The following is a 26,237-nucleotide window of genomic DNA, read 5'->3' on the forward strand; positions in this document are numbered from 1 at the left end:
GCAAGTAGAACGAATCACTGCTTCAAACAGTGTTTTGTTTGTTTTTCTCTAAGGAGAACCAAGAGAGACATTGATTTGAAGAGTTAAGTAATTGGCACTTTGAGTTTTGATCTCCCATATAGGAAAGAAAGGTTCAAGAGAACAGAAAATTCAGCAGAATTGATCCAGAGTGAAAAGGTACAGCAGAATTTTTGAAAAGCCATGTTAAATAAAGGATAATCCAAAAAAACTCGAGCCTGTCAAACTAAACCATTTCTTGCCTCTGGAATAATTGAAAAAAAAAAACCAACAACAACAACAAAAAAAGTTTGGTTGGGGGTTTCTTTTATTGATTTGTAGTCTGGGGATTTTGTTTTGGTTTTTTCTGTTTTTTTTTTTTTTTCCTGTTTATTTGTTCTCCATTTTATTCAGGTTAAAAAGAACTTGGACATACTGGATGAAATTTACCTGAGAAACTTCCTTGTGTACTACAGGTTTTGCCTTTGCAAAGTTTGCACTTACATTAACCTCCAGTTAGTTCAGATTAGTTCATTGTAACAAGTGTCTTTGTTTTATTTAAATGTGGCTGGATCAGGTATGTGAATAATGACAAGCAGGCCAATTTCTAGGATTGAAGGCTCTGGTCTCTGCTGTGCTAGCGATTGCTGACCTTCAAGATGTGCTAGAACAGCACAACATCTGTTTACCAGGCTCTCCATGAAGATGGGGGAAGCATTTCAGTCATGCAGATCAAAATCAAGCATGCCAACAAGTTTTCTGCACCTGAAAAAAAGAAAAAAAAAAAAAAGAAATGGGAAGACAGAGAGTGTCAATAGCAGTGGAGTCTCTCCACAAAAGCAGAGCAAGAAATAGTATAGGATAGTTTACATTAAGGAGGAAATTGTAGATTCTTAATCTGAGAAATGCTTTTTTTCCCTAGGTTTTTATTGATCAACCAGCTAAGAAATTGATTGTAAAGGTTCAACGTGGCTGTTCTGCTCTTGGCTGCTGAGCCATGGTATTACTCACACCTTTGAAGTTAGTTGGATAAGACCTTTGTCATCAGAACTATGCCAAGACTGCATTTGTTCCTTTCTTTTTTTCATAACTTTATTTTTGGCCTTTGTCATCTAAGACTTAACTTTTTCCTTGGGGGAGTAAATATGGAAGGTGGCTACTAAAGGCTTATATTCTGTGAGGATGAAATTTTACAATAATGAAATACCCTGCTCCTCCAGTGGCCACCTGTCATGTACCAAGGCTTGTGAAAACACTCCACTCCAGGCAGAGATCAAAGGAACACCAGCACAAAAACTCTTCCACCCCCACAGATTAGCTCCATAGCCATCACTGTGCTAGGGAAGAAGCACAAATGCAAAATCCTCACTTCTGATAGTAATATACATACATATTTATTTCTGGGAAACAGACAGATGACTATTTCAGATGGGAATAGGGAAATATATATTTTTTATTCCTTTAGTAAAGCAGTGAGTTACTAAATATCAACAAAGCAGAAAACTTGGACCACTTCTATAGATGTATCAACTGATGAGCTTGTAAAAATGCTGTTTTCAAAGCAGGATACTGGGTAAATCCTCTGAGATATGGTGACTGTCCAAAAGATTGAACAGAGATGACAGGGAATAAATTTTTCAATGTTTCCAAAGGATAATGTGCTGAAAAACTAACTTTAGGTCTGTCAATTTAATGCTTACCCAGGGCAAAATCTTAGGAAAGCAAAAGAGGATGTGCTCAATAAAGAATTAAGAGTGAACAGCAAAATTAATACCAGAAAACATAGCTTAATGAAAGATGAAAGTTTAAATACGTAGGAGTTGCTTTTATGGTGGGATTTCTAGTCTGACAAAATTTGTTCATTTGTGCATTTGTTGAAAGAGCAGAGTTATACAAGGTCATACGGCTTTCTCATATAAAAATAAAGAACTTCTCAAACTTCAAAGTCTAGATAAGAAAATCAAGAATTTGCTAGAGAGACTTTAAAAGAAAATACTAAATGGGAATCATCTTTCAAAAATAACATTTCTGTTAGGGTTTTCTTACCCAAATGTAGTTCAAGGGAGTTCATGGATTGGGAGGGAAGGCAAGAGAAATTGGTGGTAAAAAATATGGTTGGCACTAACTGAATGAGAGATAAAGATAGCTCCTAGAGAGAGGTCCAGGCAGCAGGAAAAGCTTGCTTGCCTTCTTTTAATTAAAGAGCTAAGTGCAAAGATCAAACAGCTAGGAACAGGGAATGGGGGCTCAAAGTGAAATAAAAAATATGAATTAATGTTGGCAAGAAATAAACCCACTCTTTTTAATGAGAGCAGATCAGAGAGTGAGTTCAGATGAAATCCCTAGAATGGTTTGAAATTTGGAAAGTCTTTAATGAGAGACTGAGGAAGCTCAGGTGAATTCTCTCATTTCAAGCTTCCATTTCTACCCAGTGACAGTCACAGTGAAATCTCCCACCTCTCCTAACATTGCCAGCATCTGCTGAGTGCCTGCTCATGGCTGCTACAGCATCCTGTCCTGCTCAGAGCAGGGTCACTCACAGCAGGTTGCTCAGAACAGTCCAGGGTTGTGAACCCAAGAGCCTCTCTAGGCAACCTGTGACACTGCCTGGTAAGCTATTTAAAAAAAAAAAAAAAAAGCTTGTGTGTTTAAATAGAATTTTCTGTATTTTAACTTGTGCCCACTGTCCTGTTGAATTAATGTACTTCACTCCCCCCCATTCCCAATATTTACTCACAAGTATGAGATCCCTCTGAGCTTTATATTCTGCAGGCTGAACAGTCACAGTTTTGGTCAGTTCTCATATCAAAGATGCTCCTGTCCCTTCACCAGCTTCATGGCCCTTTGCTGGACTCACTCCAGTATGTCCATGTCTTTCTGCTACTGGGGAGCCAAGGACTGGACCCAGCACTCCTGATGTGTCTCACTGTGCTGACTAGAAGGGAACTATCACATCCCTTGGCCCACTAGCAATGCTGTTCCTAACACAGCCCCATGCCAAGATGGAGAAGGATAAATAGGGGACATAGAGAGGAGTCCAGAAAACATATTGGTCCATCAGAAGGAAAAGAGAAATTATTGCAAAGGAATAAATGTTACATTGAAGCAGCAAATAGCAATAGTATTGTTTCCATTTTTAATTCCAGAGGATATAGCGGGAAAAGAGTCTGTTGAACTAGCCAAGAGTATTAAGGAAGAACCCATTGATTACAAGAAAAGGGTAATGACTGAAGCCAGTGAGGAGGAATACTTACAGAGGGAGTGGAATGGATTTCTGCCAGACAGTTTGTACTGCAGGAGCAAAAAAAAATATCTGGCAGTGTGAAGGAGTCAATGTGAGCAAACCATCATAATCATAGAATCATAGAATGGTTTGGGTTGGAAGGGACCCTAAAGATCATCAGTTGTATACCTCCTAGCATGGGCAGGGACACCCTCCATTGGACCAGGCTGCTCAGAGCTCCAAAGACTATGACAGGGAGCAGAGTCATGGCATGGGCCACAGCAGAAACCTCCAGCTCATGGAATAAATAAAGCCATGTTGCCTTCTCATTTCACACAAATTTCTATTCTTTTGCATAAAGAACAGTCACCACAGCCTGAGTGCTGAGAACTACTCTAAAGAGCCCAGTGGTTAAAATATTCTCCAAGACAGGAGACAAGGATTTGGATTTCTTCATGCAGAGGCGTGAACTGAACACGGATGAGTACCATAGAATGTAAACTATGGATTAACTCCCTTTCTAGTAGCTAATAATATTCTGCCTTAGTGTCTGAGTAGTGGGGCACATACCAAAAAGAAGATACAGTTACTCCAAATCCAATTGCATCAAAGGCTTTCTGTAAATCTGGGATATTTTTTAAAATAAAAGGTGAACAAAGCCTGTAGATTGAATGAAGCAGTCCAAATTATGCGCATTAAGAAAAAAGAAGAGTCTCAGGAGCAGAAAACTCTGTAATTTACTAAGTAAAGCCTTAAAAAAATTCATTAACAGTTTTATGAAACTTGGTAAGTTTGTACTAGGAGTCAGGAAGATATTTTTAAAAATAGGGATAGATAAACCATTGGAACAACTTTTGGGTACATAACAGAGAATCAGTCCTGTAAGTCCTTAAGTGAATACTACATTTCTTCCTAGGAAGGTAGTTTCTGAATTAGGCAGACCTTAAATCTAAACATAGGACTCTTGCTGTTAAGTTATACTGGAGTTCAGAATAGCTGATTATAATGGTTCAGTCAGTTTGTTAAAATTAATTTGACTCAATGAAAAAGCAAGGGGATTTCCTCTTGAAATTTCCAGACCCATACAACTCCCTGCTGCAAGATTTTTCTGACATTAAAAGGAGATCATCAGCACAAATTATATCATGACAACAATTTAAAAACAAAAAGCAAAAAACCCAAACCCTCCATTTACTGTTATGCAGTAATAAAATCTGGTTTTATGCCACAGCACAAAGATAATTAGTTTGGTTGGTGTAACTAGAGGAACTATTTGAGTTTGATAAAACTTCATCAAAAGTTTGCATCTAATAGATGCCAAACTGTCAGTTCCTAACTCTCAACCAACCTGAAGATGTTTTCCCAGTCTACCACCAGTTTATCTCATTATAATGCCTTTAAAGAGATGTTGTAACAGTCCTTTGGTCTCAAGCTCACAGTTTGGGGAGGGTATGTGTGTATGGAGACCATGTAATTCTGAGATAACTGGAAGCTTTCCAACTGCATTTTCCAGACATCCTGCTAACATCAATTTGTGAATGGATGTAACTTCTTATCATCTCCATTGCAGGGCATGGCTGTCAAAGACACTTCCTGGGCCACTGTTCATATAGATCTGTTTGTTCTGTTCAGAAAGATAGGGGAGGGAAAATTCAGATATTCCTCCATTAAAAGGGCCTAAAATAGTTTGTAGACGGCATTTCAAATAAGAGATTGAAATGCTGGATAAGAGGAAGCACTTTGAAGACTGTGATCAAGTTTCATCTTTGAAGACAGCCAAAAGAAAGCAGAAAAGCTTAATGGATGAGGTTACTCAAGGTGACCTGACATCACTGTTCCTGAAAGGGAAAGTAGCAGGTTAATAAAAAGGTTTTTTCTTTGGATACAGAAACATAGCAACACAGACTGAATTTCAGCTTTTTGAGGACAATAGTGACTTCCCCTCCCACTCAGCCTTTGGATTCACAGCTTCTAAAAGACCTCCTACAAGTGTGAGTCCCATTAGAGTACAATACCAGGGGGCTGACTACAGCAAAGACATTTCCTTTTATAAATATATATATATATTTATATATGTATATATGCATGTATACATTGACCACTATGCAGACATCAAACATTTAGCCCCAGCCCTATCATCTACCACAGGAGGCTGGGTGAGGGATTTCTTGGAAGGAGAGGTAAATTTAATTTTCAAAGAAGTCCAATGGAAAAGCCAAATTCCACTTGCAGTACAGTACCACTGTGTAGCTATGGAAAACCGTTCCCAAGGAATTTTCCCAGGAATTATTACCTAAAAAAAGGCTAAACTAGAAAATATTGCCAAGATCTCCAGAATTTCCTATGAACATCAGCTAGCTAGCAGTACGAGAGATTTGAGCAATCCTTTGAGCCAAAGAAAACTACAGTGTCTCCCACAAGGGAAAGCAAACATTGCAACATCCATGGTTCAAAAGAAACCTTCAGGTGACTCATTATGAAGTTCCCATATTGCAAGGGCTATATCATGGTATGCCTGCATGCTGAACAAAATTGCTCAGGAGACCTTTAACTTGGCCTAAGACACACTTAAAAATGCCACAGATACTTTTTCTTCTCTGTGTGGTTTATGTAACATGTACAGTGAACCCTTCTTTTACATTAGAAGTATCTTGGTCATGCAGGTGACTTCTACAAAACATTAAAATGTTGTCATCTGTCTCAGGGACAGGGAGACACAAATTAAATTCCACTGGGCCAGAGGGACAAAGAAAAGCAGGAAACTAAAGCTAATGTTGGAGTACTGTTCCCCACTCCTGTAACAGAAGTTACCATGGTAAAACAGGCAAAGAGAAAAGATCATATCACAAAACATGTGGAGAGATCAAATACATCTCAGTGTTATTTCAAATTGTATTTATTTCTTTCATGTGTTGTATTTTTCTAAGAACTTATTTAAAAGATACTGTCTACAATGCATATTTTATTTCTTGAGTGTCTGCTGTTGAGTACAACAGTAAAATAATTTCACAAAACTTCCACAAAAACAAACAAAACTCCAGCAACATTTCTCCTTCCCTTCCCAAAAGAAAACTCTCTACCTGCTTTTTTAGATTGTCTCTGAAATGCTTTTTTCTGCATATAGAGTAGCAAGTAAACACATATATTACTACAGTTTCTGCAGTCACTTATGTCTTCTTTTCTAGAGATCAGGAAGACCAGGATAATTACATTTTCCAAGAGGCAAAACAATTTATGAAAAAAAAAAAAAATACACATATTCTTATAAAAAATTAAAAAGCACTTTCATAATCAGCTGTTTCAAATATGTATGCATGAATGATGACATCTGAAAACCAGTCTCTGCAGATTGCTCATGAAGAGTGTGCAGCTGAAGTCAGAGTAAGAAAAGAAATGCAATAAAGAGCAGTTTTTTGGAGCTTTTATGAGGTCATTTGGCCTAGGCCAGATAAAAGTGAATATTTCTGCAATACCCTGTAACAAGAGGGAAAAAACAGAATTAAAGTTTATCTTTTACAGCAAAAACAAAATTCAAAGTCAGCTTCTCAGGGATTAAGTCCACTGGAAAATAAAGTCTTCCTTTTCTTCCAACAGGTTTTAGCTTTTAATTATGTAAAGCCTTCATGAAGGGATTTCTATCTTTTTGTAAATTTAATTCACAAAATGTCCTAATTATCTGCAGACGTATTAATAACTCTTTGAACAATATATTAACATAGCAGGCTGAAATGTGTTTTCAGAACAACAGTTATGCAAGGCTTAAAAATACACCCATCCATATTTTGTGAACACTTCATAAGTAAATACATTATTGGTATTGCAAATATGGTGAAAAACAACAAAGGATCCGATGTGTTGAACTCCTTCAGCTGTCCACAGGTTATAAAACCTAGTAGAACTGTGGACTGCAAAAAATAGCCATTTCTGCCCCTCCAGGGAATTGCCTTTATCTAGACATTGTCCTTTCCTTAGTGAATTTGAGGAAATTTTTTAGTAATAATTTTACTTCTCATAAAACTGAACAGACAACTCATGGGGAGTCAACAATATTATTTAGATACCATCTTCAGAAAAAAGCCCTGCTGTAAAAATATTAACATAACTGTTGGAGTAGCAACTGATGAAGAAAGTCACATAGAATATCTAGATTTATGGGAGAAGTGTTGGAAGCAAGAGGCTTTTAAAAACTTGATTATTTTAAATTCATTTTAATAAAATGCCAGCTCTCAAAAAAAAAAAAAAAAATAGTTATGTGAAGCCATCTCCTAAGGAACAAATAATCTTTGTCAGTACCTAAACTTGCTTCAAAAGTCTCCAGGCCTAGAAGCAAAGGCTCTGCAGACATACTTGTATCAGAATTGGGAATCAGAGTAGGGGATCCCTTTCAGAAAGGAACACAGCTGCAGTGGGCCTTAAGAAAAGCACATTTTAAAACAGAGGGCCTGATTTCTCTGATTCAATAGTCGTGTTTTCCTGATAGCCTCCACAGATATGACCACTCTCCCTTTCTGTTCATGAGAAATAGTTGGAAGAACACAGCCCACGGCAGTATCCCCTTTCACTTAAGAACACCAAAAGTTTACGGGTCACCTCCTGCACTTCCAGCCACACTCCTCAGCTGCTCAGGTTTGTCCAGGCACAGTCTATACTGCAGAGAACATGGCTGCAGTGAAGTTGTAGCCTAAATATCAAGGCACTCCCAGAAGATGCCTTCAATGCCATCATCTATTCTTCTTACCTGCAATACATGTTCTGTGATTCTTTACAAAAATCATGTTTCAGATTAGGTATGTACCATTCCATGGCCCCCAAACACAGAGCTGGAATGCATATATTCTAAGATCCCTTTTCATATTGTTTCAAAATTAAACTATGTAAGTTATCATAATGAAATGTCAAATTCAAAGCTAAATTAATACTGGTCCTAAAAAGAACAAACAAATTTATTATTCTTACCTTGCTCCTCTTTTATTCCAAGTAGTTTGACTCCTGGATAAAAGAAAAAAAGAAAGCATTATTACAATATAATGTGCAATACAATCACATATTTATGCAGGAAATTATGGTTTTCTAGTTGTGTGGAGCTTTCTTAATTATTTGAAGCCCTTTTGAAACTCCACTTAAAATAACAAGCAAGCCCTTCTGCAAGATTTCAGTCCTAGGAAGAAACATATTTGATTGTAACTCTAAATAAATAGCAGGATGTATTGACTTAAGAGATAAACATATCTTGCTTCTTCTAGGGGAAAAAAAAAATCTAAAAGTATTTCAAATATCTTCAGATACTTCAATCCTTAACCTCACACAATTTGAAAGAGTGAGAAGTTTCTTCTGTTCCTGCCCAGATTGCCACTATTCTTATTTAGGATGAGACTCTCAGAGCAAAGAATGATTGAGCTCAGGATCAAGGCAGGTGGAACACATCTGCATATGATGTTTGACAGCCTTGCCAGAGGCTGTAAATTGCTAAACTGAGCTATAGCCTGCCTGGACATACTCATGTGAAGTCCCTTTATTGATGCTGATACTTCTGCTAAGTAGTTTCTATATTTTCTGCCAGGAAGGATAAGCATGTTGTTCTCAGTAAAAAGAAAATCCCAGCAAATAAGAAAACAACCAGTTTTAGGAAACAAATTAATAATCTTTTCAACTCAGATTGTACACAGACTAACCAAGTTAAAGCTAAGTTAGCAAATCACATTATTCATTTAAACAAATGTAACCACTGTGGATTGCATTCTAGAACCTTCTTACACAAATATTGTTTTCTCAATATTCCTATGTTAAGCAAAAGCTTTTTCTTTGTTTTGAGAAACTAGCATTTTTATGCAACTTGATCCTTCTGGAAGTATATTAAAGATGGATTGTTTACAGAAACCTGTGGCATGCATGCTGGCCTTGTGACTTCAGAGGCCTTTGAGCTGTGGTTCTTTTTGCTGTGCAACAGTAAACTTCATGACTTGTTCCCCCTTCAACTGGTCACAAACAGCATAAATCAAGTGCTGGTTGAGACTCCAAAGAAACTTTCCCATGGGTCATTCTGAAAGAACTAAACAAAGTGCAAACCCACAAATCATGTTTATTTAAAACAGTTTTATCCGTAAATCATATTTCCTCAAAAGAAATTTATCCAGAATCTTACTGAGTTCCTGTTCTGCACATGGGAAAGGAAGAGAATGGTGTTTCCTGTCCCACTACACCTGTGTATTCAGGGTGTAGCTGCTTTCTACAGCAAATATCTAAAATTATGCATCCACTCAAAGAGCAGAGTCAGCATTCAAGGGAGCATTTCTCACTCTTATGCATCACACTGGATATAATGGACACATAAGAAAGGAAGATGTAATATGTTACCTTGCCTTCTAGATCCTGGGTTTGCTATGGCTCAGCAAGACAACTTGTATTTCATTAAAGAAGAACAGACTTATAAATTTCATATGTTTATGATGTGACCTCTCCCTGTTTACAGAATAAACAAAAGGGTACTTGACAGTGCCCTGTTTTCATGCAAAAAATTAACAAGGTCTCTGTTACAGGCTTGCCATGCATTGCTTATGGTCTCTGCAAATCCCTACATCCCTGGATATGGGCAAATCTCACAAGGCAGTGAAAAACAAAAGGTGCAGCTGTTTTAAAGTCATTCTTTTGTAACAACAAAAGTGTTTTACTGATCATTTGTGTCATAACAGTGAACAAATACTGTCTCAGTTCTAAGTCCTGGCTGAGTAATGAGTAAATTAAGAAGAAATTCTTTACAGTGAGGGTGGTGAAGCACTGGAGCAGGTTCTCCAGAGAAGCTGTGGATGCCCCATCCCTGGAAGTGCTCAAGGCCAAGCTGGCTGGAGCTTTGAGCAACCTGGTCTAATGGAAGGTGTCCCTGGGCCTGTGGCAGGTGGGTTGGAACCAGATGATCTTGAAGGCCCCTTCCAACCTAAACCATTTTGTGATCCCAAGACATGATCTGATTTATTAAACTTTGATATTGAAGGGACAATGGTTATCCTCCTATCCTAAAAGGTTTATCCTTATGCCGAAGGCAGTGCAAAGGGCATTAAAACTTTTTTGATAGCATACAGCAAGACTCGGAGCTTTCTCAAGGGTGCAGTAGCTCACAGACAGAAGTGGAACATCTTTATGTTGTTTACCCATCAAAAAAGGAAACTACATAGCCACCCAGAGAGTGCCCCGACATTTATAATCAAAATGGTAGAAAAAATTACATTCATGAAGATCCTTCTTGATATAACAGCTTATAAATATTCCTAATAAAACACAAAATGTCTGGAGGGCATTTGAATTAATGAAAACTCATTTCCTATTGCTTAGGGGACAATTGGACAATGGAACTGCTCTCCTGCCCTCTGCCCAGACATACGCAGTATATTCACCCTCCTCCCCTTTTCTCCATGCCTTCTGTGATACCCATGTCCCTTCCTGCATCCCCTAGCCCCCAGGAAATCAGGGCAGAGCTGCAGCTGCTCTGGAGCTCTGCCCACGCTGATCTGCCAGAGGGCTGCAGTCAAATAATACAGAGAATGCACCACCCCTCAGAGCAGGCACTGTTTTAGGCTGTCTCCTATGCTAGTCACTGCTTTTCACAAAACACACAGAAATTTAATTATCTCTGAGACTTATAATCCCTTTTAAATTTGGCTAAGATTGGCCAGCAGCTGGAAAACCTTATTACATGCAGACAGACAGCGTGATTGTACAAACTTCATTTCTTCAGGAAACCAGGCTAATAGAACTAACAGTGAAAAATAGAGTAGGTACCTCGACAATAGAGCACAACATTCAGTTTCTGTTAAGTGTGAAGCTGTTGAGACTGTAAAGGGTTCAAACAGGAAAAAAAAAACAAGTGTGAAAGAAAACAAATATTTCCTCTTTGGTGCCACTGCACAGATGGAATAGGCTCAAAAATTACCTTCAGGTCTTTACTTTGGGAACCTTTTTAACTTCTTTTAATCTTAGTATATAGTCTGACCTGTTTCAGTTAGCTCCCTTGTAGTGTAAAATGCCAGGCTGCAGACTACATGACTTGTAAGCCCTGCCTTGAGTTCAGTCCTTTTTGTTTAAAATCCCAAAGGAAAGGAGAAGAATTTTGGTATAATCAAAGGCACTAAGATTGCTGCCTCCAGCCTATCTTTTAAGAGATTATTTTTCTTTCTTGTACTTGTTACCAATACTCATTTTTAAATTCCTATCCATTATGACATATTCTTTCATAATTTAATCTTTTCCTGCTCTGTTTAGTTTTCAAATCTCACGTTATAACATAAAGGCAAAATAGATCTAGCATTACCCAACAGAAGGCAGGCTCCTTGGGAGTCATTAAGTAAATAACAGAACAGTAGATTTATCACTTCTATACATGGGGTTTTATTGCATTTGTGTTGATGCATTCTTTGAATATATATGTAAAACTTCCCCCTCACATGGGTTGGCTGCACACACCACTGAGTCATCTGTTGTTAAAACTGTGCCTGGGCTGAGCACACTCGTTTCCTGGAACCAACACCCACGCTGTGAAAGAGGGCATGTGCATCTGGCTAAAGGCAAACCCCTGCCCCCTCTGCAGACAATGGCAAGGTTTCCAGGGGTGCTCTGATGGAGATGCTCGAGTAAGATATTCGGGATCTGGGCTGTGCTATGCATTTCCTTTGGAGGTTATGAGGAAACAGTATACAAATGGGGATAAAAGACACAAAGTGCCCTTGGTGCCTTTGTTAACCAGGCACCATGCAGCAGGCTTTACCTTTTGCACTTTCACTGTGTATCAGGTGGCTGTGTCCTGCCTGCAGCTTCTAATTCTGCTATCTGCAGACATGCTGTCCTTCAGGAGGTGGCTCAGGCCTGCCATACACTCTGCTCTCTCACTGACACTCTGTAGCTAGCCTGGACATCTGCAACTTGGCTTCCATCAGTTTCTGGGCTGCCTGACATGTTTCAGATGAGTAAAGTTGCTAATGCCTGCTCACAGATCTTATGGGAGGTTGAGCTGGCCTGTTCTGTCTCCTCCCACCAAGACCAAGAACTAGGACAAGGTTCTTGAGCCCAGGGCTTGCCCAAAGCTTTAGTAATGAAGAGCCAAAGCTCTAGTAATGAAGACATCCTTTTCCCACTTCCAGTATATGGAAAATTCCAGTATCAAGAATATCTGCTTTTTAACCATGCCTTGACTTTGGAAATGCTTGAACTGAACTCTTTCTGGTATTCACTGGCCAACATACACACCTTCCCCAACTAATCCAATTCAAGCTTTTACATTTTATCAGCTAAACACCTTTATCTATATTGTAACACACATTAAATTCTCCTAGACTCTCATCATTTTGCTTCTTAGTCTTCCTAACTCTTCCATTTCTATACTAGGGTCCTTCCATCAATAGAATTTCAACCTAAGGGAAAATTCATGATGGGGAACCCATATAATTTAGGGGTTTTTTTACATTGAAAAGTGCAATTGTAAACAACAGTCACATTAATATCTCATTATGATAGTTGAAAAAATGAATGGATGTTTAATAAATTATGGTCAAGATATCTTTTCTTCAAAGAATCCTTACAAATACTGATTTTAAATCAAATGCAGTTGAGTCTTCTTTGTCATAATTTTATATAGGTAAAAAATGAACAGCTATACATGGAAAGATATAGATAGATAGATAGATAGATAGATAGATAGATAGATAGATAGATAGATAGATAGATATAGAAATTTGGGATTTTTTCCTCCCAACTTCAATATCATATTAAAATATTTACAGCATATCCAAGCATCTTTCATTTAAAGATTTTAAAAAAATCCCAAATGATTTCACTATCCCAGTTCTGAATTTAAGGGAGTGCCTTGGATGTGGCCCCTTGCAGTGAGTACCTCACACACAAGGCCACTGGGTTCTGCTGGAGGAGCAGCTGTTCCTTTCTCCTCCCATTTGAACAACTTATATTTTAGACAGAATTTCTTCTTGAAAGGTACTGAGGACATCCAGCCAGGGCTGTAAGTTCTGTCAGGCAGGCTAAACACACACAGACACACAATAGTGTCTGGAGAAAAATTCAACATTTAAACAATCTCATTGCTTCTACATTCTGTACCAAATAACTTACCAAGATGCCATTATTGAGGTAGTCCAGTATTTCCAGTGTGGTAGATATTATTAGACTGTGTTTTGTTTTGGAGTCGGTCCAGGAAAGCATTATTTACCCTTAAAGAACAATAAAACATGAATAATGACTGAAGACACCTGAGAAGTTCACAAACTATTGAAATTTAACATTCTGTGAGTGGCTTTCCCTTCCCATCTGTTCAATGCCCTATATCTTCTATATTTTTCAAGCCTGTGCTGAATAACCATGGACAGGCATGAGATCAGGTGGATTTAATTTTCAATTCACCAGATGCATCCTTATCCTGGGATCAGCCTATTGGGATTAAAAGGCACACCTCTGTGCGCTGTCTAAGGCACACAGCTGTCTACACTGCTGTGCATAATACACCATAATTCTCCATAGAAAGATGACCTGTGTGCCACCACCCACCTTTTTAGGGAGGTTACATATCTTGACAATTCACCTTAGGTGATCTTTCAGCCTTCAGTGCACAAGAAAGTTTCTAGAAGTACTGATTTCCTAATAAAAAATGTAATAACCCACTTAAGCTTGTTACTAATAGAGACAATTTATGCAGCTGACAACTTTTTCTACCATCTAGCTCTGAAATTCTAGCATTTCTTGCCCTGCTCTATCAATCTGGAAAACATGGACAAATACAGATAGAATTTTCTTCAATTTGTTTTAAATATTTTCACAGTGGGATGGTTCAGCATGGAGAAGAGGAGCCTGCAGTGTGACCCCACAGCAGCCTTTCAGTATCTAAAGTGGGCTACAAGAGAGATAGGGAGGGACTTTTTATAAGAGCATGTGGTAAGGGGCAAGGGAGAATGACTTTAGTCTGAAAAGGGGTAGATTTAGATTGGATATTAGGAAATATGAGGGTGCTGAGGCACTGGCACAAGTTGCCCAGAGAAGCTGTGGATGCCCCATCCCTGACAGTGTTCCAGGCCAGGTTGGATGGGGCTTTGAGCAACCTGGTCTAGTGGAAGTCCCTACACGTGGCAGGGATGTTGGAACTAGATGACCTTTAAGGTCCCTTCCAACCCAAACCATTCTATGATTCTTTGGAAAACTCTTTTCCCTTGATTACTGCTTAGGACTGACACACATGCTTAGACATGACTGTTGTTTTACAAGGATGTTGGTAAGAATGAGATAAGAAGCAAAATACTGGGTTATTTCTATCTAGGGATATGAGATGGATTGAATCAAAAATCCTTCATTAACTTCTATGGGTAATTATTTCAATGTCTTTGCTGGAGAGAAAAAAAAAGAAATTAAAGCAGTCTGAAGAGTGGTTGCCTACAGAAGTATTTTTTTTTATATTTACATAATGATTAAAAAAAAAAAAGAAACAAATGGTGGTTTTACATTTGAGCCTGAGCATTGTTTCTTTTTACCAGCAGAAAACAAAGCTGAGAATAAAGCTGTGCTTCAGGGTAATGAAAAGTCGGTTAAGTAACAGAAGTGGAAGATGAGAACTGTTGAGCACAGAGAGGTCACAGCAGTGAGGAACAGCCTGGGGTGCAAAGAAATGCAGCTGCAGAAGGCCTTGCTGCACTGCAGGTTCCATCTGAATTGATATCAAATCCCACATTTAGCTGTCTGCTAACCTCAGAGACAGTCAACCACAAGATGAAGCATGGACAAAGTAGACCATTCTAAAATAAAAAAAAAGATACGGATATAAAAATATATAGATACCTAGGTTCATACACAGGTAAAGTGTGTCCCAGCTGAAGCTAGTGTACTAGTAGTCATCCATGAAACTACTAATAATTTCTACCCTATGCTGTATCCTATGCTGATAGGATAAATAAAGTGAGAAAGGCACTCTGGGTCATACTGCATGCAGTGAGCAGTTGTAATGATGGACATTAGTGGTTCATTTGAAAGGAAAGCTAAACCAGAGATACCAGAGATGAGGTCAGGGATCCTCACTGCAATAGCCCTCTAAAGCATGAGTGCCTACAATTTTGAAACCCTTTCCAGGTGGAAATTCAATTTGACTGCATTCTGCATTTTTTGCATCGTACCTCCTCTGTTCCTTTTTAAGTGCTCTTGTCCTTGTTTCATCTTCCTGCTCTTGTTTAAATTCCATTAATTCAGCCTGGTGAAGATAAAAGTGAAAAATGAACAAATAAACAAACAAACAAACTTACTTTTAATTAACATTCTTATGCTGCAAACCCTATCAATTCCACATGATGTTAACCTCAGTTAGAACCAGAACTTCTCTCAGCAGCATTTTACTTATGTGGCAGCATTATGTTAAAAACTGAACTGGTTTTTCTGTTCAGCACATGGATGATTTTTGTTTGTGACTTAAGAAGTGGGAAGTTATAGGATTCAGACATTTACAGTCTTACATTTAAGGGGGTGTGCCAGACACCGGTTGGCTTCCCCTTGTCCCAAAACACAGATTTGAATTTCCCGATGTGTCAGAGGGGGACAACAGGAGCAGACACAGCCGTCATGCTCACAGGGTAGGAAGGAGACCTGTCCCTGGCCTCCTGCCTCTGCAGAGTGCAAGCAGAAATGAGATCTGGGGTATGTGATGTGGTGTGTCACCCCCAGCTTCCTGGGGCTCCCCAGGGTGAGGAGGGAAAATGGCACTTGTTGAAAATGGTGTGGTGGAAACAATATACAAGCTCCCAGCACTACAGCAGACTACCAGCCTTATGTAGCATTAAGGTATATAAACAGCGTCAAAGGGAATTATTTTCAGAGGAGAGTCTGCTCATGCAATTTCAGCCAGAACTGTGAGGAAAACACAGTTGGTGTAACTCTGCTCTGTATGTGTGCTTGTTTGTCCAGCTCCTTCTGCCTGCAATGCACCCAAGAAGTCACAGATCTTTCTGCAAAGTAGATTTGGCTTGCAGGGCAAGGGAAAGGCATAGGAACAGACACATTTTTCATACTTTCCATAGCAACTGCACAGCAGTAGGAATAGAAACTAAAATAAAATGATGTGGTTAGATAAAAGTTTCAATAACTGAATGGAAATACAAGATTTTTTTTTTTTAAATCAATTTAAGTGGAACATTAAGTAAAAACTATGCAATAAATGTATGGAGAAAATCAATAACTGAGAATGTGTTGTGTATCAATATTTGTCTAGCCCTAAAAGAAGAAACAGGATTAAGAAATAAAAGAGCCAACCTCAATTTTCACTATTTTAAATAACTATTCAACCTGAAAATTAAAAGTCAGTATCTGACTTTCCAATATGCCGACTCCTCTCTTGGAGTAATGTTCTGAAATATATTGTGTGTATATGATGCGGTGTTCAAAGTGTACTGAAAATTTCTAAATCAAGCAATACATACTAAAACCTGTTCTGAAGAAGAAAAAAGGGAACTGACAATACCTACACATTTTATAGCTACACTGTGCTAGGAGGTACACACAAGACAGAATTCACAATTACTTTAATAAATATTAGTTTGAAGTAGAAACGAGCCAACATATATCTGAGGGACAATTATTGGAGCCCTTAAAATACATATTATTTACAGTAGGTTTGTAAGTAGTGCATTACTCTGCACAATAGGTAGCAGCAACTGTGAAGGCAAGGAGACCTTGGAACCACACAGCAAACAAGAGCAGCCTTAGAAGCAGCCAACACCTCCTTAGCAACCCATGGAAATCACTAAAGAGTCTACAGCTCTTCTCAAGTCCCTTAAATAAGTCTTCTCAAGTCCCTTAAACCAAACCCATTAAATTAGCATGCCCCTAATTTACATCTGTAATGATTTTCTCTTTGGAAGAATCCATGTAGAATCCATGTTTTCCTCTCTATAGGCTCTGGGAATAAGCATATACCTGGTGGGATAGCAATTACGAGGCTCCATTTTGCCCCACCTTTTTTTCCAGTATCATAGCTGTTAGAATACTATGAAATGAGGACACAACCCCAACATGCAAAGAAAGATATCCATGAGAGGGGATGAGTAACTTCTCCAGCCCTAGAAGACACTCAGTGCATGGAAATTATTTTGCTAAAATTCTCCGACTGAGGAAGTATCTTAACATTAATTTGGATGTTAGTAACAGCAGAGGCACAGCAAGTGGCTCAGCACATGCTCACATGTTTTCAAATGATTTGCTAGATTTTCAAGTGCTGTTCTCCCTGTACTTTCACAGTCAGACCTGGAGCCAAGACCAGTAACTTTGCACAGTGCCATCATCCTTGGTAGAGTAACTTTATGTGGGTATGGTACCCAAATCTCTACCAGAGGGACTACACATTTCAGGCAATGCATGATGCATGGGCAGAATACAGAGTCCAAAGTTGCAGTTATGACATGCCTGCCTTTTAGACAATTCAAAACTCTTTCGCTAGGTAGTCAGCAAGGGCACAGAGAAGCATACTACTGAGCATTTCCACATCCCCTTTTGAAAAAGCAGGGCCCATGGCTCTCAGTTCTCTAGAAACAGACAATTCAGAGAGATCACCCTTAATTTCTCAGTCAGATGACTTTTGCCTGCAAGAGTAAACTGGTTTCCTTAGCCTATGAAGTTGGTTGAAGTTGAATTGTGCCCTCTGCACAATTATTCAAGTGGAGAGGTGAAAAGGAGCTCATTTTCCAGAAGCAAACAGCCTTGAACTCAGAAGATAATTGTCCTGTCCCTGTTCAAATTTTACAGCTTGACTCATCTCTCTCACAATATTTGAAAACAGTGACTGAATCACTTTTGCTAAAGAGAAGCTCTGTGCATAGGCTACAAGTAATCAATGTATTTAATTGGTTTCACAGCATGCAAAAATGATACAATATGCAAACTGTTAATGTATAATTACCTTCCTCCGTTGTTCTTGCTTCATTTCCTCTAATCTTCTGTTTTCTTCCTCTCCAAGAGCTTGCTTGTAAGCATGGCTTCTTTTCTATTGTTCAGCAGAAAATAAAAATATATTGGTGTGGTGAGAGAGGGGCCAAACTCCCAAACCTTATTCTCAAATTGTTATATGGGTAACTAACAAACACAAATGGTCAAATTATTCCAGTTACTTAAGAAACAGATTAGTCTCAAGACTAGAATTTAAGCAAGAAGTGGCCTAAAGCCTCTCAGTCACTCTGTTTGTTTGAATATCCACCTGTGCACCACACCCAGGTAGTCATGGCAAGTGCTATTCTGTGTCCCAGTGACAACCATAAAGATACTCTGAGCAGAAAACACACAAAACACAGAAAACACAGTTAGGATATATGATAGTGAGATGGGGTATTCTGGGAAGAAAGAAAAGAAAATATTACCAAGATAAAAAAGCAGAATGGAGGCCTTGTAACAGAGGGGAAGACAGGATTTTTTTGTGGAGGTAGGGCAACAGGAGAGATAAAACCTGCCATTATTTGTGAGGCATCAAGAAAGTTAAAAATGTGAACTACACATCATGAATAATGTACTAACTGTGCAATAGGTTTTAAATACACTAACTACCCCTTAAAATAACTTTACAATACACTACAATGCTACTATAACTAGCCCTGGTCTTTCACAAGTTGCAATTGTTTGCAAAAAATCAATCTACAATTTTGAGGATTCTTAGGATATTATACACTGGAACTTCTACTGTAAGGTCTTTGAGCAGGGACATAGTGTAGCACACTAAAAAATGAGCCAGAATAATTTAATACAAGAATTGTGCAGGTTTGACTTTAGTGAGGAATTTGTTACAGGTCTACAAAACATTCCCGAAACTTGATATATGTGTGCAGAATGACACCATTAGAACAACAGGCACATAATTTGCTAAAAAGACTGAATAGAGAAAGCAATTATTAATAGCTCAATTTTGAGCTAGGAGAAGTTGCTACACGTGTCCAGGGAGACTCATTCTGGTTCTGATATTATTCATTACTCTCCTTAATGGCTTTGAGAATTGTGTGGAGAGTATGTTAATCAAGTTGGAAGACAATAAAAATCTACACAGGATTGGTCACACTTTGAAAGACAGGATTAAATTTAATTATGAGCTTGATTAAATAAGCAGGGCCAAAAAGTCATCAATGACAGAGTCAATCAAAATAAGTCAAATTTGTTCATGGAGGTGAAGTAACATTTGGCAAGGATAGTTGAGCTAGATGTGCTAAATTAATATCACTATCCAAGAAATTATGTGAGGGGAAAAAACTTTGATCTGCATCACATTGTCTCAGATAATTTTCAGAATAAGATTTTCAAATTTTAAAAAATCACATACATGTATGTATATTCCCCCTTTTAGCATGCATGTTAGGCACATCCTAAGCTTAACTCTTCACTACTTCGAATACATTGTTCCTGAATCTTTTAATTACTCCGGGCAAAGGACACATTCAAGGTAACATCCAAATTAGAGTCCTAGTTTTCCTACTGGTTTTGCATTTTGGTGCTATGCCAAGTTTATTTAGATAAGAACTCACTGGTTATGTGCTTTGGATTCCTGGCTCAGAGGATGTGTCTATGCCTATAGACAGGACCTTATCCAGGCTGGGAAGACTTTGCTAACTTCATTGTGCATTACAAACAAGTGATTATTTGATTCACAAAGCTACAGAAATGCAGCCACACAAAGGACAAGTATAATGTCAGCTGGTACTAAAGAGCAATACAGATAAATGATGTATTTTATCATCTTGGACACTAGTGGAGTGAAAGACGAACTGTGGGATGTAATTTGGCACAAGGTTTTGAGAGACCTGTCAAAACATGGAATGAGAAACCCACACACAGGGAGGTGAAGCAGAAGGCCAAGGCTAAAAGTAAGACCTGTAAAACTGAAAGAGATCAGTGTTCCTTCAGCCATCCACCCACTTCTGTATGGATATGAAGACAGCATACCAAAATACTGAAATCCAAGTCAGTTGTGGGGACATGAGCTCACTTGTCTTCACAGTTCAATGCTCACACCATACAAAGGCTGCAGGGCTAGGCCTTCCCTACCAAAGAGCAAACTCCTCACTGTTTGGAGTGCTGGATGCTTCAAGAGGGAGGTAGAAGTGGCTTCAAGACATCTTTTCTCCCTTTTCATATCCCTTCATCTTGGTTGTTTATCCACAAAATACAGTCTGAAAGCCACTCCCCTGCAACTGACCTTCTGTCCAGCAGTGCTGGGCAGAAATCGGCACTTTCTAGCTATAAATCTGCCCACATTTGCTAAAATGTCTTTCAGATTTTCAGAGATACAAAATATCCTGAAGAATTAAAGGAGAATGGAACTTATTTTCAATATCACCTGCCCTTTTCATGCAATGAAAACCAGAAAGAGATACACTAGAGGCAAGACAGACGTGTCATATACCCTGTTGGCAGCAAATTTCTATAAAGGGAGGATTTTTTTCCCATTTATAAGGCATCTGAGGAAATGAGGAGGCAAATCTTCTCTTCCTGTTACCCAGCAGCTGGTGCTCAAGGCTGTATACAACAGAGGGCTGCCCAGACCAGATAGTTCCAAACTTCTGCTGAGTTGTTCCCAATGTAAATTTCTGTCCACCTAGCTCCCTGTTCTCTGTCCTTCCCCAATTACAAACCTCTCTACAGGAGAAATACTTCTCTCTCAGGGTTAATACTCCTCACTGAAACTTTTTACATTAGTAGGAAAGCTTGGTTTAGACATGAAGAGACTAATTGTATGTGAAAAAGCCTCTTAGAGTCAATTAGAAAACTGAAATTGAAGCAATACTTTATCTATTTCCTAATTACACTGATACTTACCAGACTAGTTCAAACTGGGACAAAGACCCCAAGCAGTGTATGGAATCACTTTTAGGATGCAATGAGAAACTAGCTTCTCTTTTGACTAGATTTTTAATGCAGTAAAGCATCTGCTCACATGAACTGAGATTTCATAAAAGCTTACCACCAGTGGATGGGTACAAGGCATACTTAAGATTCTCACCTAACCAGAATATAAATCTGGTTCTCATTTATCAGAAAGAGATCCGTGAGCAGTCCTCTACTATGTATAATACCCTGCCAGTCTGGAAGAGACAAGGTATGCAGTCTCATTCACCCAGAAAGGCTCCTTGGTACTCACTGAGTTACGTCTTGGCAATTAAGCTCAATTAGCATATTCCAACATTACACTATTGACAGCACCTGGAAAGTTGATAGAAAATACAGCACACGCTATGGTTTTGCTTACCCATGCTGTAGATTCTGGGCCAGGATTAGCAATCTGACAGGAATCACTCTTTGGCACACCCATGTCCAATCTGTTCAGTAATTCATTGGTTTTGCTGTGAAGAAATTCAATCCAAATAGAATTGTTAGTGCTTCCATAAAGATAAACACAGCTTTTTATTCCACCCTTGGAATTGAGCCTAGACATTTTATCATGTGTCTGCTGAAAAACATCACAGGTAGAAAAAAAAAAGGTTATGGAAACAGACAAATGGGTCAGAGGATACAGAACCCATACAGTGCATAAGACATTTGCTGGGATGATTTTTTAAGCAAACAGTTATGGTCATTTGCATACTTGGGGTGTACAGTGGCTATGCTTTCCTCATTGTAAAGCTCCTATAAGACAGACTCACATACCACTGGACTTCATGAGGATGCAACTCAGCTTCACTGAATTGTTGCAAATCCTTCTACAAGATCTATAAATCTCAGATAAGTACTTTAAAAGATTATTTTCGGGAATTTTCCTTCACAGTTAATGCAATGCAGCCTTACAACAGATTACTTTATCAAGCAGAAAGGCTTTCAAGCATTTTGTACAATTGAAAAAAAAATGATTGTCTTTAGTTAATGCACAACATTTTCACTTCTTATTCTGGCAAGGACAATTTTCTTTTTCCAGCTGCATGCCTAACAAACCCAGAATTTCAAAGTAGCATCAATTTGCTCACAGTTTTGACCAAGTACAACTAAATTAGGTCACAAACAAAAACAAAGAATGGGAGTTTGTGTGCTGTGGTGAGGAATCCGTTTCCTAACCTGCACTCCCAGGCACGTATATTGAAGTCTTTTCTCACTCAAAGGAACAGAGTTAGAGGAAAGAGGCAATTTTATTTCTGTGTACAGCTTTGGAAAACATGAAAGCATTGAAGTGAGAGCAGAAAGAGTGTTTCAAGAGATATTGAATGCAAAGATTTACTCTTCTCACAGGGCAACCAGGTAGCTCTGTGTGGGAGACGATGCCACTGCCAAACTTAAACTTAGAAAAAAAAGCTTTGGCTGCTGAAGAGTGATTCTGATTAGCAGCTGAAACAGACTACCAAGTGTGTTTTTATATTTCACTCCATGATCTAAAACTGTGAGTAAATACTTTATCGGTAAAATATCCTGCTGGTCAGTGAGCAGTGATATATTGAGAAGCTGGGAAAAAGAGCAAGAAGCCACAAGTTCTTCTCTGCTACTCTATGCAATACAAAACCATGTTACCACTTCAGGTATGAAGTACTTGCTCAAGTTCTAGCAAGTCAAGCTTTTAGAGTTTCACCATTTCCAGTTCACTCCCTTTCCTCCATCACCTAGGTAGTTAACAGACCTCAGACAATGCACAATAAAGAAAGAACCAGATGAAATACTGATTTCCTTGATCTACAAAGTACCTGTATATAAAGGTTGAACAAATTAATAGTCCTCTTATACAAGTGTTAAGCACTCAAATTTTTTTCCACAAAAGATGAGTTATTAAGTGGTAAGATTACACGGAATAATTTTGGGAATGTGAAGATTTAAATTGAAGACTTTGTGTTTCCTTACCTAAGCTAAAACTGAACAAATAATAAATTTTCTACACCAGGAAGACTAAGAACTCCTACAGAAAATCTGGAGTATATTTGAGAGGGTTGAAGGTCTGTAAAAAAAACATGTGGCAACTTGGTACTATACCTAGATGCTCTAATTCCTTATTGACAGTAAGACAATGGCATGGAGTATGTGGAATTTCTCATTATTTGCATGAAAATGTGGTAGAGACCATTGAATTTCCCAGGTCAGCACACTGCTAGGTGAAAAGCTTACTCAGTTTTAGTATCAGAACTAAGATGAAAAGAGTGGAAGCAAATAAAGCTACTCAGCACGACTGTGCACTGCCTTTGAATAGAGAAATACCTGACTTCACCAAATTAAGTAATACATTAATGAAGTGTTCCTGTTACAAGAAAGGGACTCAGATTTCTGAGTTTTCTGATGAAAGACAAGTCAGGTCTTATATATATTAATCTGTTATGTGCCATTTCTATGGAAACCCAGCAATGTACTCAGGGCTGCCAGACAATGTTTGAATGGTATTTTTCATAATACTAAACCTGCAGTTATAACAATGCAGAGCATAGCTTAAACCAGGCACAGAAAGAGAATTCAGGGAGATTACTGTTCAATTAATGTTCTGGAAAGGAAAGTAGTATCTCCAGAAGGAAATCAGCATATCAATACACAGTCAGACAGTTGGAACAATATCTCATTCACTTGCTAAAACTTCAAGGGCTAATCAAAAATGCTAAAATGTGCTCCTCTAAACTTGGTAACATTAAGGAGAGCATGAGATTAAGAAATTGATTTGAATACAGCAGAATCCTGATACCCTTCAAACAAAGCTAGGCAAAAGGAGATGACAAGATTTAGACCAACCAGGAAGGCACCCTACTAGTAGGCTGCTAGCCTGAGCTCTGACTACCCCTAAGCATCAGTCTGAAGAGAACCACTGATACTCCAGTTAATCTGGAGTGATCTTACGAGGGTATTTTGTCTTGGTAGCCCTGTCTCCCATTACACCATTGGGAAAAAACCTTTTTCTCTGCTAATTAAAACAGCTTCCTCTTATACCGTGCTCAATAGCACCAAGCACTACTCTTAGCATGGGAACTCAGCAATCTATAGTGCGGCAGCTATTCTGGAATAGTTTAGACCTGTCCCAAACAGCACTTTCACAAATAACTCCTGGCTTCTATCCAGGAATGAATATGAACCACAGCTCCCAACAGGCATTTTAGATGCTGCCATACCATTTTGGGAGATAAAAAAGTTTTCTAGCAATGGAAGCCGGTACATCCAGGCCTCAGAAGTGACAGTGTTTGACAGTGTTTAATTTATCAATACAGATGCAGAAGTGGGGGAATGAAGCACAATACTGGATTTGGGGTCTGAATAACTATTAACAGCTGTCATGGGAAAATACTAACTGCTACCAGGATCATCAAGTTATGTACTAGAAGGGGTTGGTGCATGACAGTGGAAATCAGTCCATGTTGCAGATGCTGTCTGCATCCTCAGATCTATGGCTTTACATTCTACAGCTACTCTTCAGAGCAGAGTCCTTTTTTAAAAGCTGCTATGCATAACCATTTATTTGAAGCTCAACAAGTATGTGTAAAGTGCAGAACCACAAATTTGCTAGGTGTTCCACTGTGAATGGTGTAATTCAGGCAGCCTGCACTCACAAGCTGCTTGTGAGCCCACATGCATTTCTTATTCTTTGGGACTAAATGCTGTCCACGTTCCCTCTAGGGTGAGATGAGGGGATGGTTATAAAAGCCAGAGTGAGCTAAGGTTCCTCTGGCCTGTGGAGTTCACGTGCTCCAACAAGTTCACCAGTCCTGACAGCTGAGAAGCAGGCAGCTCCACAGCTGACTCCAGAATGCAACTGCAAAAGATCTGAAGACCCACTCTCATTGCAAGATCCAAGGTCTGAAATCCTCTGCAGAATAAGGTCTTCAATTTTGTGTGTCATCTGCTTTTAAGTACTGTCACATCTACAAGGAAACAAAAGTCTTGAAAGGGATTCATCCTTAGGGGCATGAATGAGGATATGGAATCAGGACCCTACATTTTCCTGCGTCCAGGAGTTGCACAGCAGCACTTGCTAAGCCATTCATTTGAGACTGTATTCCTCTCAGAACAAAGACAGAAAGAAAATAATTTTTCTGCCTACACATGAAGCTCTCAGCTTTAGGTCTTCTTTAAAGACCAACATTAAAAATGCATTAATTAAAAAGACTTCTTGTAATCTTCATTAGTTCTTCCCAATGGAACCAGTGGCAATTAATTCTTTTGCTTTAATTGATGGATATTGAAATACCCGTATATCAAAAAATACACTGGCTTTTATGCCAGTACATTTGGGGAAAAAAAAAAAAAAGCAGCAAGATACTTTTGCATATATCATAAATCTATTTATTTCTCTTGACAATTTGTAAAATATAATGGCCAATTCTGAGTACTTTTGAAAACAAGATAGCTCATGAACTTCTTGCTTTCTCAAGCTGCAGGATCTCCACCAGTACAATTCTGCTCTAATGAACAAGCACAAATATGCTAAGAGTCATTCAAAATTCGTAATAAAAAAATCAAAATAAAGAACCCCAAAGCAGGTAAATCATCATAGTCATTGCAAAGGGGAGACAACTTGAGTAGTCACTAAGATTAGAGAACAAGCATTTAGTGCTCACGAACTCATGAGCTTCCAAATTAATTGCCTGTAAGCAAGGCTAAAGTGACATTTCACCATTTTCTTCAAATTCTGCTGGAAAACTAAGACCCATGTATGATGCATATATAATCTTAGTTTCACAGATCTACCCAGAAGTTTCATGACAATTTTTAAAAATAGCAGTACTCTCCCTCTCAGAAAAGAAAAACAATCAAACAACAAAGAACTCAACCCCAAATTTCATTCAAGACATTTTTTGCAGCACCAGCAACTTCTTCCCACTCCAGCATACTAAATTGGCTAAGCATAACAACTATTCCTCAACTATTGCAGAAATTAAGATCAGTTGCATAACCCCACAAATGCCTACCCAGAAAAAAAGCTTCTTTTCATTTCAGTAAGGTCCATGGTGGGTGTGTTTTCACTGATGCCCTTGTTCCTTCCTCAGTGAGAGCTCTGCCCTGTGCATTGCCACGTGTATCTTGGTCAGGCATTTACTGTGACCCACAATGTAGGCTGGCTGGTACTGGGGGC

At 38.6% G+C, this 26,237-nt stretch overlaps 1 protein-coding gene across 2 annotated transcripts in view; it reads right to left on the reverse strand.

Moving 5' to 3' along the window:
- Positions 1–301: 301 nt before the first annotated feature.
- Positions 302–26,237, reverse strand: part of EPSTI1 (epithelial stromal interaction 1) — a 55,089-nt gene continuing 29,153 nt past the window's right edge. Inside the window, exons 7-12 of one of the 2 annotated variants that reach the window (XM_015645931.2) lie at positions 21,465–21,558; positions 18,141–18,224; positions 15,373–15,446; positions 13,331–13,428; positions 8,177–8,209; positions 302–762 (exon numbers count right to left, since the gene is read on the reverse strand). In XM_015645931.2, coding sequence (XP_015501417.1) covers positions 13,341–13,428; positions 15,373–15,446; positions 18,141–18,224; positions 21,465–21,558 — 340 coding nt within the window. In that variant the 3' untranslated portion in view covers positions 302–762; positions 8,177–8,209; positions 13,331–13,340. Of the gene's footprint in view, positions 763–6,094; positions 6,695–8,176; positions 8,210–13,330; positions 13,429–15,372; positions 15,447–18,140; positions 18,225–21,464; positions 21,559–26,237 lie in introns of those variants that run through there. The other variant, XM_015645923.2, reaches the window with a different exon arrangement.

The sequence above is a fragment of the Parus major genome, chromosome 1 (assembly GCF_001522545.3).
Source record: "Parus major isolate Abel chromosome 1, Parus_major1.1, whole genome shotgun sequence".
Lineage (NCBI taxonomy): Eukaryota > Metazoa > Chordata > Aves > Passeriformes > Paridae > Parus > Parus major.